The sequence below is a fragment of the Typopeltis vanoorti genome, chromosome 18 (genome assembly GCF_054136105.1).
Source record: "Typopeltis vanoorti isolate ZY-2024b chromosome 18, IOZ_Tvanoo_1.0, whole genome shotgun sequence".
NCBI classification, from domain to species: domain Eukaryota; kingdom Metazoa; phylum Arthropoda; class Arachnida; order Uropygi; family Thelyphonidae; genus Typopeltis; species Typopeltis vanoorti.
The window spans coordinates 62,591,114-62,604,750 of NC_143566.1; the positions used below are offsets into that span (position 1 = coordinate 62,591,114).

Below are 13,637 nucleotides of genomic sequence, written 5' to 3' on the forward strand. Positions count from 1 at the left end.
AGTTTATGCATGAACTGACTTTCAACAAACATCCAGTTTTTTATCAGATTTCTAAATTATCAGTCCTTGCATGCTAGATTTTGTGTATATCTGTCATAATCAGTTTCATGTATACCCCCACAGTGGTGCAGCCAATTCAGATATTTATTGATAAATAGTATCAGTACATTAAGTAATGGGGAGTTGGTAGGCAAGTTTGCATGCAAAAATATAGTAGATTAAATCCATGCCACTGTTAATTGACTAATGAGCTCAGTATGCTAAAGAATACTAATTGGCAAGCTTCTGTGAGGGGGGGGGGGAGACTGATTATAGAATTTTTAATTTAATATATTAAAACACAGTTGAAATATTTTAATAGGTGATAGGAGGAGAGGCTCCAAGAACTGTTGTTGAGCACATGCCGGATATTCTAATGGCTTTAAATAAGAAATACTTTGACAATTTATGTCGCTGGATGTTCACATATTTACAACAACAAGGCTTCCCTTCTCCTAGAGTAAACAGAGAGCAAAAGGAGCATTTTACAAGACTTGTATTAAAGTGAGTATTTTTCTTATATCATTTAATTAGATTTCAAAAATAACAGTGAAGCCTTAACTTTTTCCTTTCCTAGACCCATTATTCATAAGTTCTATAAAAACACAATCTTTGGGGACGGGGAGAGTAAAAGAATTCGACATCCATCATTCAAAGTCATGGACACAAAGTGAAATTTGGGTTGGGAATTTATTTGACTTTATTTGTACTTAGTTGTATTTCAGTGTCATTTCAAATTTTCTTATCTTAGCATAAGCAAACAAAAATTTGCACTTCCACATGATGAGACTTATATAGTGATGTCTGACAATAGGACCAAAGATATCAAGTATCCTGGAGTAATTCATTTAAAGAAATTAGAGATTGTTTTGGATAGTTGTAAAGTTCTTAAGAGCAAAGACTATTACTTTTATTGAACTCTAGGAGTTTTTGAAACTCTGGTATTGGATTTTTAACAAATTGTTTCCTTCTTAGTGAAAATTAAACCCAATCTGGGTGATTTTCATCATAATGCATGACTGAGAAGGGATGATACCAGGTATTATCAGATACAAAGAGTAACATGATGTCCAGTCAACTGTTTTTCTGTATACAGGGTGATTGTATTAAGCTCTTGTGCAACTTGCATAAATTAGGATGATAGAAATATACAGTAAATTGTATATAAAAGCTTATTTCATAGAAATTTTATATATTAGTGTTTTCAGTTTTTTTTGTTAATGAAGTTTAATTTATTCTCAGATCCTTTACCCAATGAAAAATGTCAACTGTGGAAGAAAAGGTTAACTGTGTGTTGCGGCTTGCAGATTGAAGTCTAACAGCTATGAGAAAAAGATTCACTTCTCATTACACGAAAACAATATAGGAACTCAATAAATATCTGAATGAAAAGTCTTAGAGAAACTGAGTCAGTGAATGACAAACTATGATTCAGATAGCCACCAATCACTGAGGAGGCTGTTAAAATTTTTTTCACTTGGCTATACTTATAAGTTAAAGCTGCCAAAAAATTATATTCTTAGTTTCATCCTTTATCCAATTGTAAGCAAATAAAGTTTGCACATGAAGTAACTTCAACTGGGCTGCTTGTATATAGAAGCCAATGACTTCACATGAATTGCCTTAGTATCCCATATTGCAAAGCACATATCCTTTACTGACATGAATAATGCTATGCATTATGGGAAGGGCCACTACCCAAACTGGTTTTGACCTTTATTGAGGTCTTATCAGTGGGAGCCAGACCCAGAAGAAATACTAAGGTTGAAGAAATGCAGAAGTCATATTTCTCCTATACAAGTAGTCAAAAGGTGTCACACCTTCTTACTAAAATACTCTGAATTAGAGCTAGTTGTTGCAAGTTTCTCATAATGCATGGCATTATATACGTCTGTAAGGATATGTGCCTTGCATTATGGGATACTAAGGCAATTGATGTGAAGTCATTAACCTCTATATACAAGTAGCCCAGTCATGTACTTCACATGCATACTTTATTTGCTTGCATTTGGATAAAGGATGAAACTAAGAATATAGTTTCATCCCTCTCTCTCTCGAAGTGGCATGTGGAATTCAGAGCATCCTAAAATGATTTCAAACTTTTAAACACCACTCCAGGAATCTACCTTGAGTTGTGACCTGTGTATGCCTTTTCTGGCAGGCATCTAGTGACATCACGCTATTCAGTAAACAGCTTTATTCATGTAGTGATTTGTTTAAAGTCAGAGTGGTGAGACCACCTGAAAAAAATGTGTTCAAATTTTATTTTAATAACTTCATTAGAGCATCTTTGAAATACTGTCTTTTTTGGTTTCAAGTTATAGCCAATTTAGGTATGCATCTTTAAAAAGGTTTGTCACCCATGTTCTAGTGTGCCCTCATTAAGTTGTGCATTATTGGTCCCTTCTTCCCTTAAAAAGCAAGTCAGTGGTGAGTATTTTCTTGTAAATAGTACCTTTCAGCAACATAGCACATCCTGCCCTTGAGCATTGAATATACAATGGTTTTGAATGATGATTTTCCAGATAGGTGGATCATTAGAGTTGGACTAGTTGCTTGGCCACCTCGTTTGTCTAATCTCACTCCATTTTACTTTATTTTATGGAGTCACATGAAAACATTTTTTCTACTCGTCAGAACCACATTTTTAGCATCAATTCATGAAATCACTGAGCAGCAACTGAGAATTCAGTTTGAAAACTATTTGCAAACTGAAAGATAGCAGCTATGTTTTAGGTTAAAATTTTCAAATGTATTGAAGTAAAGCTAAGAATTAAGCTTTATAATGAAGGAGACTTTCAAAAATCAGACTTCTAGTGCAGGGATGGCCCATGTCTCCCCATTTAGTCTATTTCTATCATGCATACATAAATTAAAGTCAAAAGTTGAAAAGTCGTTATAATTACACTGTATACAAACCAAGCTGCAAAGATATTCTCACATGAAAATGATATAATTTCTTGGTAAATGTTATTGCTTTCAACTCTGTGAAAAAAGCTTACTACATACATACTGAAATCTTTGCTTGAATCAAGCCACCTGGATTGAAGGTGATATTTTTATGCCATGACATATTACCTTCCAGAATGAACCTCAGTGGATATTATTATTAGGGAACCATATATATGCTATCTACCAATAATTGTCTGGACACTTGAGCAAATTACAACTGATATCAGTAGGCAAACCCTAATATCGAGTATGTCCACTTTTGTCCTCATGCACCCCTTTCAGGGAGGCTTTCCACCAATGTGCAGCAAACATCAGGTGGAGTTTGTCTCATTTCGCCATCAAAACAGCACTGAGTTTATCGACAGATCAAGGATGTGCTGCTCTGGACCTCAATCACCTCCAATTCGTCCCACAGGTGTTTGATGGGGTTGAGATCAGGACTCTGCACAGGCCAGCACAGTCATTTAACAGCCATCTCTTCATACCATTCCATAATATTTCATCTTTGTGGCATGGGGCATTGTCTTGATAGTAACACAGGTCTGTTCCAGAAAAAAATTCCACAGTGTAGGCAGCACCTAATTATCCAGAATATCAAGGTTACTGAGCTGCCTTCATGGAACCATTGACAACAACCAGTAGTCCCACTCCAAACCAGCTGAATGCACCCCCACACCACCAAACTTGACTGTGGGTACAACACACTGTGGTAACAAGCATTCACCAGGCTGCCTCCACACCAACACACTGCCATCAGACTGGAAACAGGGAATGTTGATTCATCACTCCAGAGTACCATCTTCCACTGGTCAATTGTCAAGTTCACCAGTCCAGACGAGCCGCCTTGTTTGTTGTTGTGATGTTCAGCTTGTGTATTGCTGCTCTTCTCTGGAAACCTAGTAAATGGAGTTCTTTTTATACAGTATTAGTGCTCACCATGGTGTTACTGGCATTCTGGAACTCATCATGGATGGTCTATGTCGATTGTAGCTGTTTTTGCATGCCACCTGTTTTAACACTCTCTTGTCAGTCATTTTTGGCGGCCACCTTGGGTGTTTTCCTCGTGATGCTAGAACATCTCCGTTTGTTGATCACATAACCAACCATTGATTTTGGATGTTCTAATTGAGTGGCAATGGCATGTATGGACATGTCACTAATGTGACAGCACATAATGACACTTCTCTCATACTCACTGAGTTCACATCGTGTTGCCATTCCACCTGTATTCAACTGCTATGATGAAATACTGCTTCCTACTATATGTATGCTTGCTTTTATGTTATTAACAAACCTGGAATGTTTCATAACTTCAAATAACAGGGGTGTCCAGGCAATTATTGGTAGATTGTGTGTGTGTGTGTGTGTGTGTGTGTGTGTGTGTGTGTGTGTGTGTGTGTGTGTGTGTGTGTGTGTGTGTGTGTGTGTGTTGTATTTTTTTTTAATTAGTTAAATTACTATAAGCTGAGAGGTAAAAATAGAAACATTTTAATTAAGTAATCTGCACAACTAATTTCGTCTTCTTAGAAGACTTCTTCAGGTACATAACATGAGGGAACTACCAACAAACATTGCAAAATAAAACAATATATGTTAAAGTGTTAACATATTAATATTTGAAGCTGTTCTGTGTATCTTATCTCATCATTGTTGGGCATGTGCATGTGTTTAAGGTCTGGAATGCCAAAGTGTCAAAGCAGTGCAATGACAGTCTGAGAGATTATAGCTGAGGTTAGTGTATATGATATGTCTATGAATGATAGCTTTCATCATTAGCATCAGCAGAATTCAGGACATGGTTTGACAGAGCACTTGCTCTGGTTCTACCAAATACATTAACTGCTGGAATATTTCAAGTTATTGTGTTTTTTGCTTGGGCATACTGAGCAAGGAATGGAGTTTAAGTAGAGGAGCGAAAGAAGTCCGGATATTATATTTTTTAAGAACTTTGGCTAATTTTGGCAAAACGGAACTGATATATTGTAGGGATATGTAGCCTTTTTCACTATTTCTGCCTTCAATAACTGTTTGTTTTGAATAACTATATTAAAATAGAATTTTAATTTCTGAGATATGCGAGTGAGTTTGACATCCAGGAACACAAGAGAGCCATCAATTTTCATCAATATATCTTTTCCACAATCTTGGTTTCAATGGGAATAATTTGCCAGTATGGGTGATAAAGGATTACCCATGGCTAAACCAAAGTTTTGTTTGTCCATAGTGTCTTTAAACTGGAAATAACCAGAATTAACAGAATAGGTTAATAAAGACATTACTGTTTTTTTGATAATTTATCTTTTAACAGAGTAAGAACTTCTACTATAGGCACATTCATGAAGCAGAAACAGCTAAACTAGCCCTGATTTTTTTTATTTTTATTATTTTATTTTTATTTTTATTTATTTTTTTTTTTTGAGTATGTATGTTTTTGACACTCAAAATAAAGATTTTTTTTCTTTTCTTTTGCAATATTTGTTGGTAGTTCCCTCATGTTATGCACCTGAAGAAGTCTTCTAAGAAGACAAAACCAGTTATGCAGTTTACTTAATTAAAATAGTGTTTCTATTTTTATCTTTCAGCTTATAGTTATTTAATGTATTTTAAAAAATGTGTCTCTCAGCCAAGTAAATCAGCTATATCACACACAATACTACCACTAATAGTACCAACTAACAATGGATATTAACAGATTATTCAGGAGCCATATATATATATATATATATATATATATATATATATATATATATACTGTACTATGAACTGAAATGCATAACAATGTCCTATACATACAGCTGTTATTTGCATAGAGTTGAGGTGCAACTGTTCATACATGGTGGGGCTTATGCAAGGTGAACTTATGTATGTTTGCAAATTAGAATATAAACATTTATTAAATCTGTAGCACATCTTGGTCAGAATGGGATCATCATTGTTTGCTGTTATTAGAATTTTGGAGAACATGTATTGCTTCTGACCAAGCCTTCAGGATTTAAATCAAAAGGGTCCATTCAGGACCCTTTTGATTTAAATCCTTCTTTTACATTAATAAATTACTTTAATTTATACAGAACTTTGACCAAGTCTTTTCCTATAGTTTATGGATTTTATGGATAATGAACTAATCATGAATTAGTTCATTATGTTAATTTTTACTGAATATTTTTTATTACTTTTTTTGGAAGTTAACAGATTACTTCTCCATTCCTAAAATAAGACAGTTATTGAAACTTGTTTTAGTTTTTTTACATCAGTAATGCTGAGATGAACAAGCAAAATTATTAATTAAGTAAAATAAATATAATTTATTAAATGGATAAGAATCCTATATTGTTATATAGCCAGTAAGTGAAACTCAAGATCGATAACTACGATCTATGAGTTTCAATGCCGAAAAACTATCGGCGAAGGCAATTCGAAGCAAAGGTGGAGCAAGCTCCCTCACTATTCTTGATATTCTCTCATAATGTAAAACACAGCTCCTAGGAGAGAATATCAAGAATAGTGAGGGAGCTTGCTCCACCTTTGCTTCGAATTGCCTTTGCCGATAGTTTTTCAGCATTGAAACTCATAGATCGTAGTTATCAATCTCGAGTTTCACTTATTGGCTATATAACAATATAGGATTCTTATCCATTTAATATCTATTCAATTGCCAGAAAACTAGCCTTTTGGCTTTTTATTTTAATTATAAATATAATTTATTTACCATTCTTACCAGTTTTCATAAATGGAAAACTACATTCTGTGTATGTACTTAAGTGTTTTTGTACAAATCTGTGCTTGAATAAAATGATAATTTCTTGATATACAGGGGTGTGTTGGACGCTAAATATCCAGTACAGCAGACAATATCCTCTAACCCATTCAGACCTCAACCACATTGCTCCTCTTTCTGCTGTTTACTAGTGTCTGCATTCCGCATACTCTCAATCTATCTTCCTAATCCATATTAGGAAGATAGATTGAGATAATAGGAAGCTATTATATAGAGGTATTGATAGAAGCAGCTTCTTTATCTCCCTCTGAACCTAGGAGACCAAATCTGTATATAGTAGTCCAGGTTTAGTCATATCAGTACCTTGTAAAGAGGCAAAATGACATTTGTAATTTTTGTTATATGACCTCTGACCTTCAACCCCTATCCATCATAATTCCAAGATCCCTAGCCTCATCAGTTTCTTTTAGCATAATCCCACCAATCCATTCTGTAAGTGCTTGAATATCTGTGGTATCCCTGATTGCCCTGCCTATCTTTGCATTATCAGCAAACAGCTGAACATTCCTGTCAAGCCTTTCCCAATATCATTAATAATATAGATTAAACAATGGTTCTAGGACAGACTCCTGGGATTGCCTTACATCTGGCAGATTCGTATCCACTTTATATCACTTTATTGATACCTGTCAACCACTTATACAAATTAGTAGTTTATATTCCCTATCCCCCATTGTACAAAAATATCCCATAATTTAAACACTATACCAAAATAAAATAAAAAAAAAAAAATCTTATTTGTGCAGAATTGCTAGATAGAAGTTTGATAGTATTCTTTCTCCATGCCCCTTTGAGCTGTAAAGTAATGTCACTGCATGTCAAAAAAAAATAGCATCGACATATATGTACATTCATCAAACTTTAATTACTGTAGTAGTAAAGGCATAAATTTACATTGGTTTTTGAGTTTTTGCAGAGAGTGATATGTGTATTTTTAATTCACCACTTAAAGCATTACTGCAATGCAAATGCAGTTCTACAAAGATAGTCTTTTAATATATATATATATATATATATATATATATATATATATATATATATATATGACCATGGATCAGAAATGACAGTTGTTATGTATAGTACATTGTAATACATAACAAACTTTTTTAATATAATATTGATGTGTAATTTAAAATATTATTATCCTATCTTTTAAGGTTACACGGTGATCAGCATTCATATTTCCGAATTTAGGGACACAAAACACACGTTAAAATGATTATTTTACTTATTAATAAATTTTATTAATAAATAAAATAATCATTTCAACACCTGTGTTTTGTGTCCCTAAATTCGGAAATATAAAATATTATTATTATACGGACACCTCCATGGAGTCCAAAGATCCATCACGGGAGACCCAACCCTCCACACTATCATACCTCTTCTTGAACCTGTTAACAAAGCACTCACAACTGATTCCACTCATTCATAACTATCCAAGCAAAAAAAAATCTAGTCCTCACAGTGATTCCTACTAACCACACCTTTATTCAGCTTCCAGAGGTGACCCCTTTTTCTGTTCCCTCTAGTCTAGTGCTGAAACATTTCCCCCTGCATCCTGTAAAGCCCTTTTAAGCAACTTAAATGTTTCTATCATATCCCGTCTTTTTCTCCTATCAATTAACTTCTGAAATCCACAAACCTTCATTCTATCCTCACAGGGAACATTCCACAGGCCACTCACTATCTTGGTCACTCGTCTCTGAATTCTCTCCACTGCTTCCTCATCTGCAAGAAACCCAGGGGACCAGACTTGAGTACAGTAATTCAGATGTGAGCATCGTAAGTCGTTATAAAGAGGAATGACAACTTCCTTATCTCTACTTGTGTTCTTCAATAGCCAAGTTATCTGATGGGCAACTTTACCAACATATCCTCTATACTTTAACTCTGTCTACCACTACCCCTAAATCTCTAGCTTCATCTATTTCCTGGAGTACAGTGCCAACAATGTGATACACAGCTTGTAATCTATTTATCCCAAAATGCATAACTTTACATTTCTCGACATTAAACTGACACCCATTAACTTTTGCCCATACTTGACAGCCTATTTAAATCATTCTACAAGCTCTCCACGTTGCCTTGATTAACTATTACTCTACTTAATTTAGCATAATTAGCAAACAACTGAATGTTTCCTTCCAGGTTATTTCCTATATCATTTATGTACAAATTAAACAGCAATGGTCTCAGCACTGAACCTTGCAGCACACCACTAGTCACCTTTTTTTTGCCTTGATTCTGCCCTTCCATATACCACTTTTTGATATGTGTCTAGCAGCACCCTCTTATCCACTTAAGCAGTGTCATAACCATCCCCATTTTTTCCGATTTGCATAACAGAGTTCCATGTGGTATTCTGTCAAATGCTTTTGCAAAATCATCCTGTAGCCATTTCCTTTATCCGACTCATTTGTTACTCTATTATAAAAAGTTAGTAATTTACTAAGGCATGACTGACCTTTTACAAAACCATGTTGAGCCTCATATAGTATCATATTTTTATCTACCCATTCTTGAATTCTCTTTTTTACTAATTTTTCTGTCAAATGCTTTTGCAAAATAACTTTTGCTTTTTTGGGGTGCTTAAGGGTCAAAGCAGTATAACTGATAGGAGACCTCCACATAGCCTTTAAAGGAATGCGGAGAACCGACCAGGGCTTCTCACCTAATGTTCAGTCCTCACCTTCTCGTGGTGCACCCTGTTGGGTATCTACCTGGATACTGAACGAACGAGGATGGGCTGACAATTTGGGATTTAGCCGACCAAATTGTATTCTTATTGGTTAAACCAAAATAAAAAATGATGGTACAACATGACAAAATTTCATGCTGGCTGGGGCGTTGCCCAGTTAAACAAGGCCCCGTTGTTTTTGCCAGGGAACTGGGGTGAACAGCGAAAAGTCGGTTACTGGAACAAATCTGAAAACACACCCAAACTCAACATCACCAGAGTTAATGATCGGTACTATCAACATAAGAAGCCTGAATGGCAAAGAAATGGAGCTAGCTGAGGAATTAGATAAGTACCAGATCGACATAATAGGGGTAACTGAAACAAATAAGACAAAAACTGATGAGATCTTTCTGAGCAATAAATACAAAATGTTATATTCAGACAATGACAATCAAGGAAAAGGAGTAGCCATAGTATACAACACAAAATATGAGGCTAATCTTCTTGAATGGCAGTCAGTCTCGAGTAGAGTGATGTGGGCAAATATGAGAATGGGGAACTGGACAATGAGAATTATTTGTGCCTATGGTCTATGGTTCTACTGGATCTTGCTAAGGCCTTTGACAGGATACCACATGGAATTCTAATCAGTAAACTGCAGCATATGGAGATGGATATAGGGTTGGTGAGATGGATAGGAGGATGGTTGATGGAGAGATATCAGAGTGGTTTATTCAGGAGTCCAAAAGACTGCCTGTGACTGGTGGTATGCCGCAGGATTCTATTCTTGGACCACTACTGTTCAATTTGTTCATTAATGATATAGGAAAGGATCTGAGAGGAAGTGCTCATTTGTTTGCTGATGATGCAGAGTTGGGTGGAGCAATAGTGAGTGCACAGGATGTCAAAATTTTGCAGGATGATTTGGATAGTTTGGAGGACTGGGCTAAGGAGAACGGATGTCAATTTAATGTGGCAAAATGTAAGGTTATGCATTTTGGGGTGAAAAGATTAGCAGCAGTATATCACATTGGTGGAACTGTACTCCAGGAGATTGACGACGCCAGGGATTTGGGAGTGTTGGTGGATAGGGAGTTGAAGTTTAGGGGACACATCACAAAAATGGCTAAATCAGCTCATCAAATCACTTGGTTGCTGAAAAATACTTTAACAGGCAGAGACAAACAGGTTATTGTTCCTCTATATCGAGCCTTGATAAGACCCCCATCTAGATTACTGTGCCCAGATATGGGCACCAGGGTTTCTTCTTGATGGGAAAGAGGTGGAGAGGATCCAAAGACGAGTGACCAAGATGATAGCAGGTCTATGGAATGAACCTTATGAGAACAGGTTGAAGATTTGTGGGTTGCAGAAATTGGTTGATAGGCAGAAATGGGGTGATATGATTAAGACATTCAAATTACTGAAGGGGTTTCTTTAAGATTAATTCAGAAGATATTTTTGAGAATAGGACTGGTGGTGGGAGGACTAGGGGCCATACATGGAAGCTGGGCAAGAGTGTGGTTATTAGTAAGGGTGTTAAAGCTAGGTTTTTTACTTGGAGAGTGGTGAATGAGTGAAATAAGCTGCCAGAATTTGTTGTGGGTGCCATGACTGTGAATGAGTTTAAGGCGAGGTATGATAGATACTGTGTGAATGTCGAATAGTTGTTCTTGACATGATGTTAGGGCCTCCCTCGATGAGTATAGACTTCTTGGAGTTGCCCGTAATAATAATTCTCGTCACCTAACAGACACTTTTAAAACACTTTCTCTCTCTCTCTCTCTACTTTCAATTTCCTTCTACATATTCTTTAATTTTCTCAATGTATACATTTCACATACACTGCACTGAATAATATCCCACAAATTGAAATTGCCCAACAAGTGGTCTTTGCCACCATTGTTCATCTTGGTGCTGTGCCAACAATATCACTATAAATATTACAATAAAAATGTTATAAAGATACTAAATACTCTAAAGCATGGAAATCTACATTAATACATTCTTCTTCTTCATGTAGCTTCTTCAGTGAGAGGGGGTGCAGCACCATGTCCTGTCAATGATCTTATATCTTCAAGCCATGACCTGCATTTTTTTCTCTTGATCCTTTTCCCACAATTTTTCCTTCTAAAATTGTTAGTATCCTCTGTCCTGCCCATCTCATCTTTCTCTGGATCATTTCCTGTAATAAAGATCTCTGTGGGACATCTGTATTTGTTACATGTTCTGTCCATGAGATTTTCAGAACTCTCCTATAGCACCACATTTCAAAGGCCATTATCTGTTGTCTTATGCTCTTCTTGAAAATCCAGGTCTCACTTCCATATGTGAAAACTGGTCACACTAACGTTCTTTTCTGCTTGATACCTACAGAACTTCTGAGCAGATCTTTATTTTTCCAGAAGGCATCTTTAGCTATGGCTGTTCTTATTTTTATTTCTTTATCTTGCTTTCCGTCTGCAGTAAAGTAGGTGCCTAAATATTTGTATTCTGTTGTATGCTCAATTTTCATATTGTTTATGAATATTTCTGCCTCGGATATGTTTTCTTTTGAGATTTTCATAAACTTGGTCTTTTTTGCATTCATATCTAATCCAAATTTTTTACCTTCTTCAATTAGTAGCTGCAGTAATTTCATTAATTTGTTTGTTTTCTGCTATTAGAATGATATCATCAGCATATCTAAGATTGTTGTATTTTATACCATTGATACTAATTCCTATTTTTTGTTTTTCAATCTTTTTCGTTACAGTCTTACTGTAGATATTAATCATTATAGACATTAATACATTATAATATTCTAATTTTCTGTGGAAAAAATACAATAAAACAGATAAAAATCCCTAATTGTGATTTGATGTGTAAAGAAATTATAATATGATATGAGATATACTGTCTGTTAAACTTAAAAGTTAAAATTCTATTTGCATAAGTTCTATTGTGATAGACAAACTATTTGTTCTTATTGTAGGGAAAGAAGCAACAAAAGAAAATTAAGAGAGACTGTCACTGAATTTAGCCTTATCTGTAGAGGTTTGATTGGTACTGAATATGCAGCACAAGCAACAAGTCTATGATAGGGTTTAAACTAGCATAATAGCAAAAAATAAAATAAAATAAGCAGAACTGTTATGACCATGGATGATTAATCAAGGTTGAATTTCTTTTATAAGGGAAAAAAATTTTCCTAGTAGCCCTTTCAAATATTATTTGCTTACAGATCTGTATTGCATTTTAACTTATTTCCATGAAAAAAAGTAGCCCTAAGATTAAAAAAAAAAAAAAAAACATAATAAACGTATTCCCATGTATTATTTGAAGCCATGTTTTTCAAGTCATTTCTTTTCTTCTTGTAATGTCATTTAATTGTGAAAAACAAGAATTACTGTGATACAAATGCAGTTCTACAAAGATATAGTCTTTTAATAATTATAATATATATGTGGCCATGGATACAAGATCAGAAATGACAGAGACGTTATGTATAGTACATTGTAATATATCACAAACTTTTGGAATATAGTATTGATGTGTAATTAAAAAAATAGAAAATATTCTAATATTTCTTGGTGTAAAGAAATTATTTGTATTCATTTTATATTGCAATATATATATAACTTGAGAATAAGTACTCTGTGCAGATGTATTGAAGACATCATTCAAATTACATGACATCCCATATTCATCAAATGAAGAGGTTAGTTAATTTTTGAATACAAAACCTATAACTTCTCATATTCTTAATGAAAATATTGTACACTATTTTAATGTGATTTCAGGTTTTATTATCTTTTTAATTTTTTGTAATATCCTGTATAAAGTTGCCAAAATATGTCATTATTCAGCAAGGTCCATGTTGTAACATAAAGAAAAAAAAAGAACAATAAATGAAAATATACATTTTCTGACTTTAAATTCATAGTTGATCAATTGATGCAATTTTCAGTGTGTTGTGAGAAATAATCTTTAATAGTATGTCATGTAAAAATTATATACAAAGTTTGTTCATGAAATTCCCACACTTTTTAAATAAACATTTTCCTGTCTAACTTAGAAGTTATTTGGCCTTATCGCCTTCAAAGTATTTTCCTCCACTTTGTATACACCAGTGCCAGTTATTTCTTCCATCTTTTGAAACACTTCTAGAATGCTTTTTTTTTTGTATACTGTGCACTTTCACCA

At 34.6% G+C, this 13,637-nt stretch overlaps 1 protein-coding gene across 2 annotated transcripts in view; it reads left to right on the forward strand.

Moving 5' to 3' along the window:
* cdm (importin-13-like protein cdm) overlaps positions 1 to 13,370 on the forward strand; it is a 389,177-nt gene extending 375,807 nt beyond the window's left edge. For both annotated transcript variants that reach the window (XM_090408166.1, XM_090408167.1), the window contains exons 23-24: positions 362 to 543; positions 12,427 to 13,370. In XM_090408166.1, coding sequence (XP_090264292.1) covers positions 362 to 543; positions 12,427 to 12,532 — 288 coding nt within the window. In that variant the 3' untranslated portion in view covers positions 12,533 to 13,370. The remainder of the gene's footprint in view (positions 1 to 361; positions 544 to 12,426) is intronic.
* Positions 13,371 to 13,637: the final 267 nt, after the last annotated feature.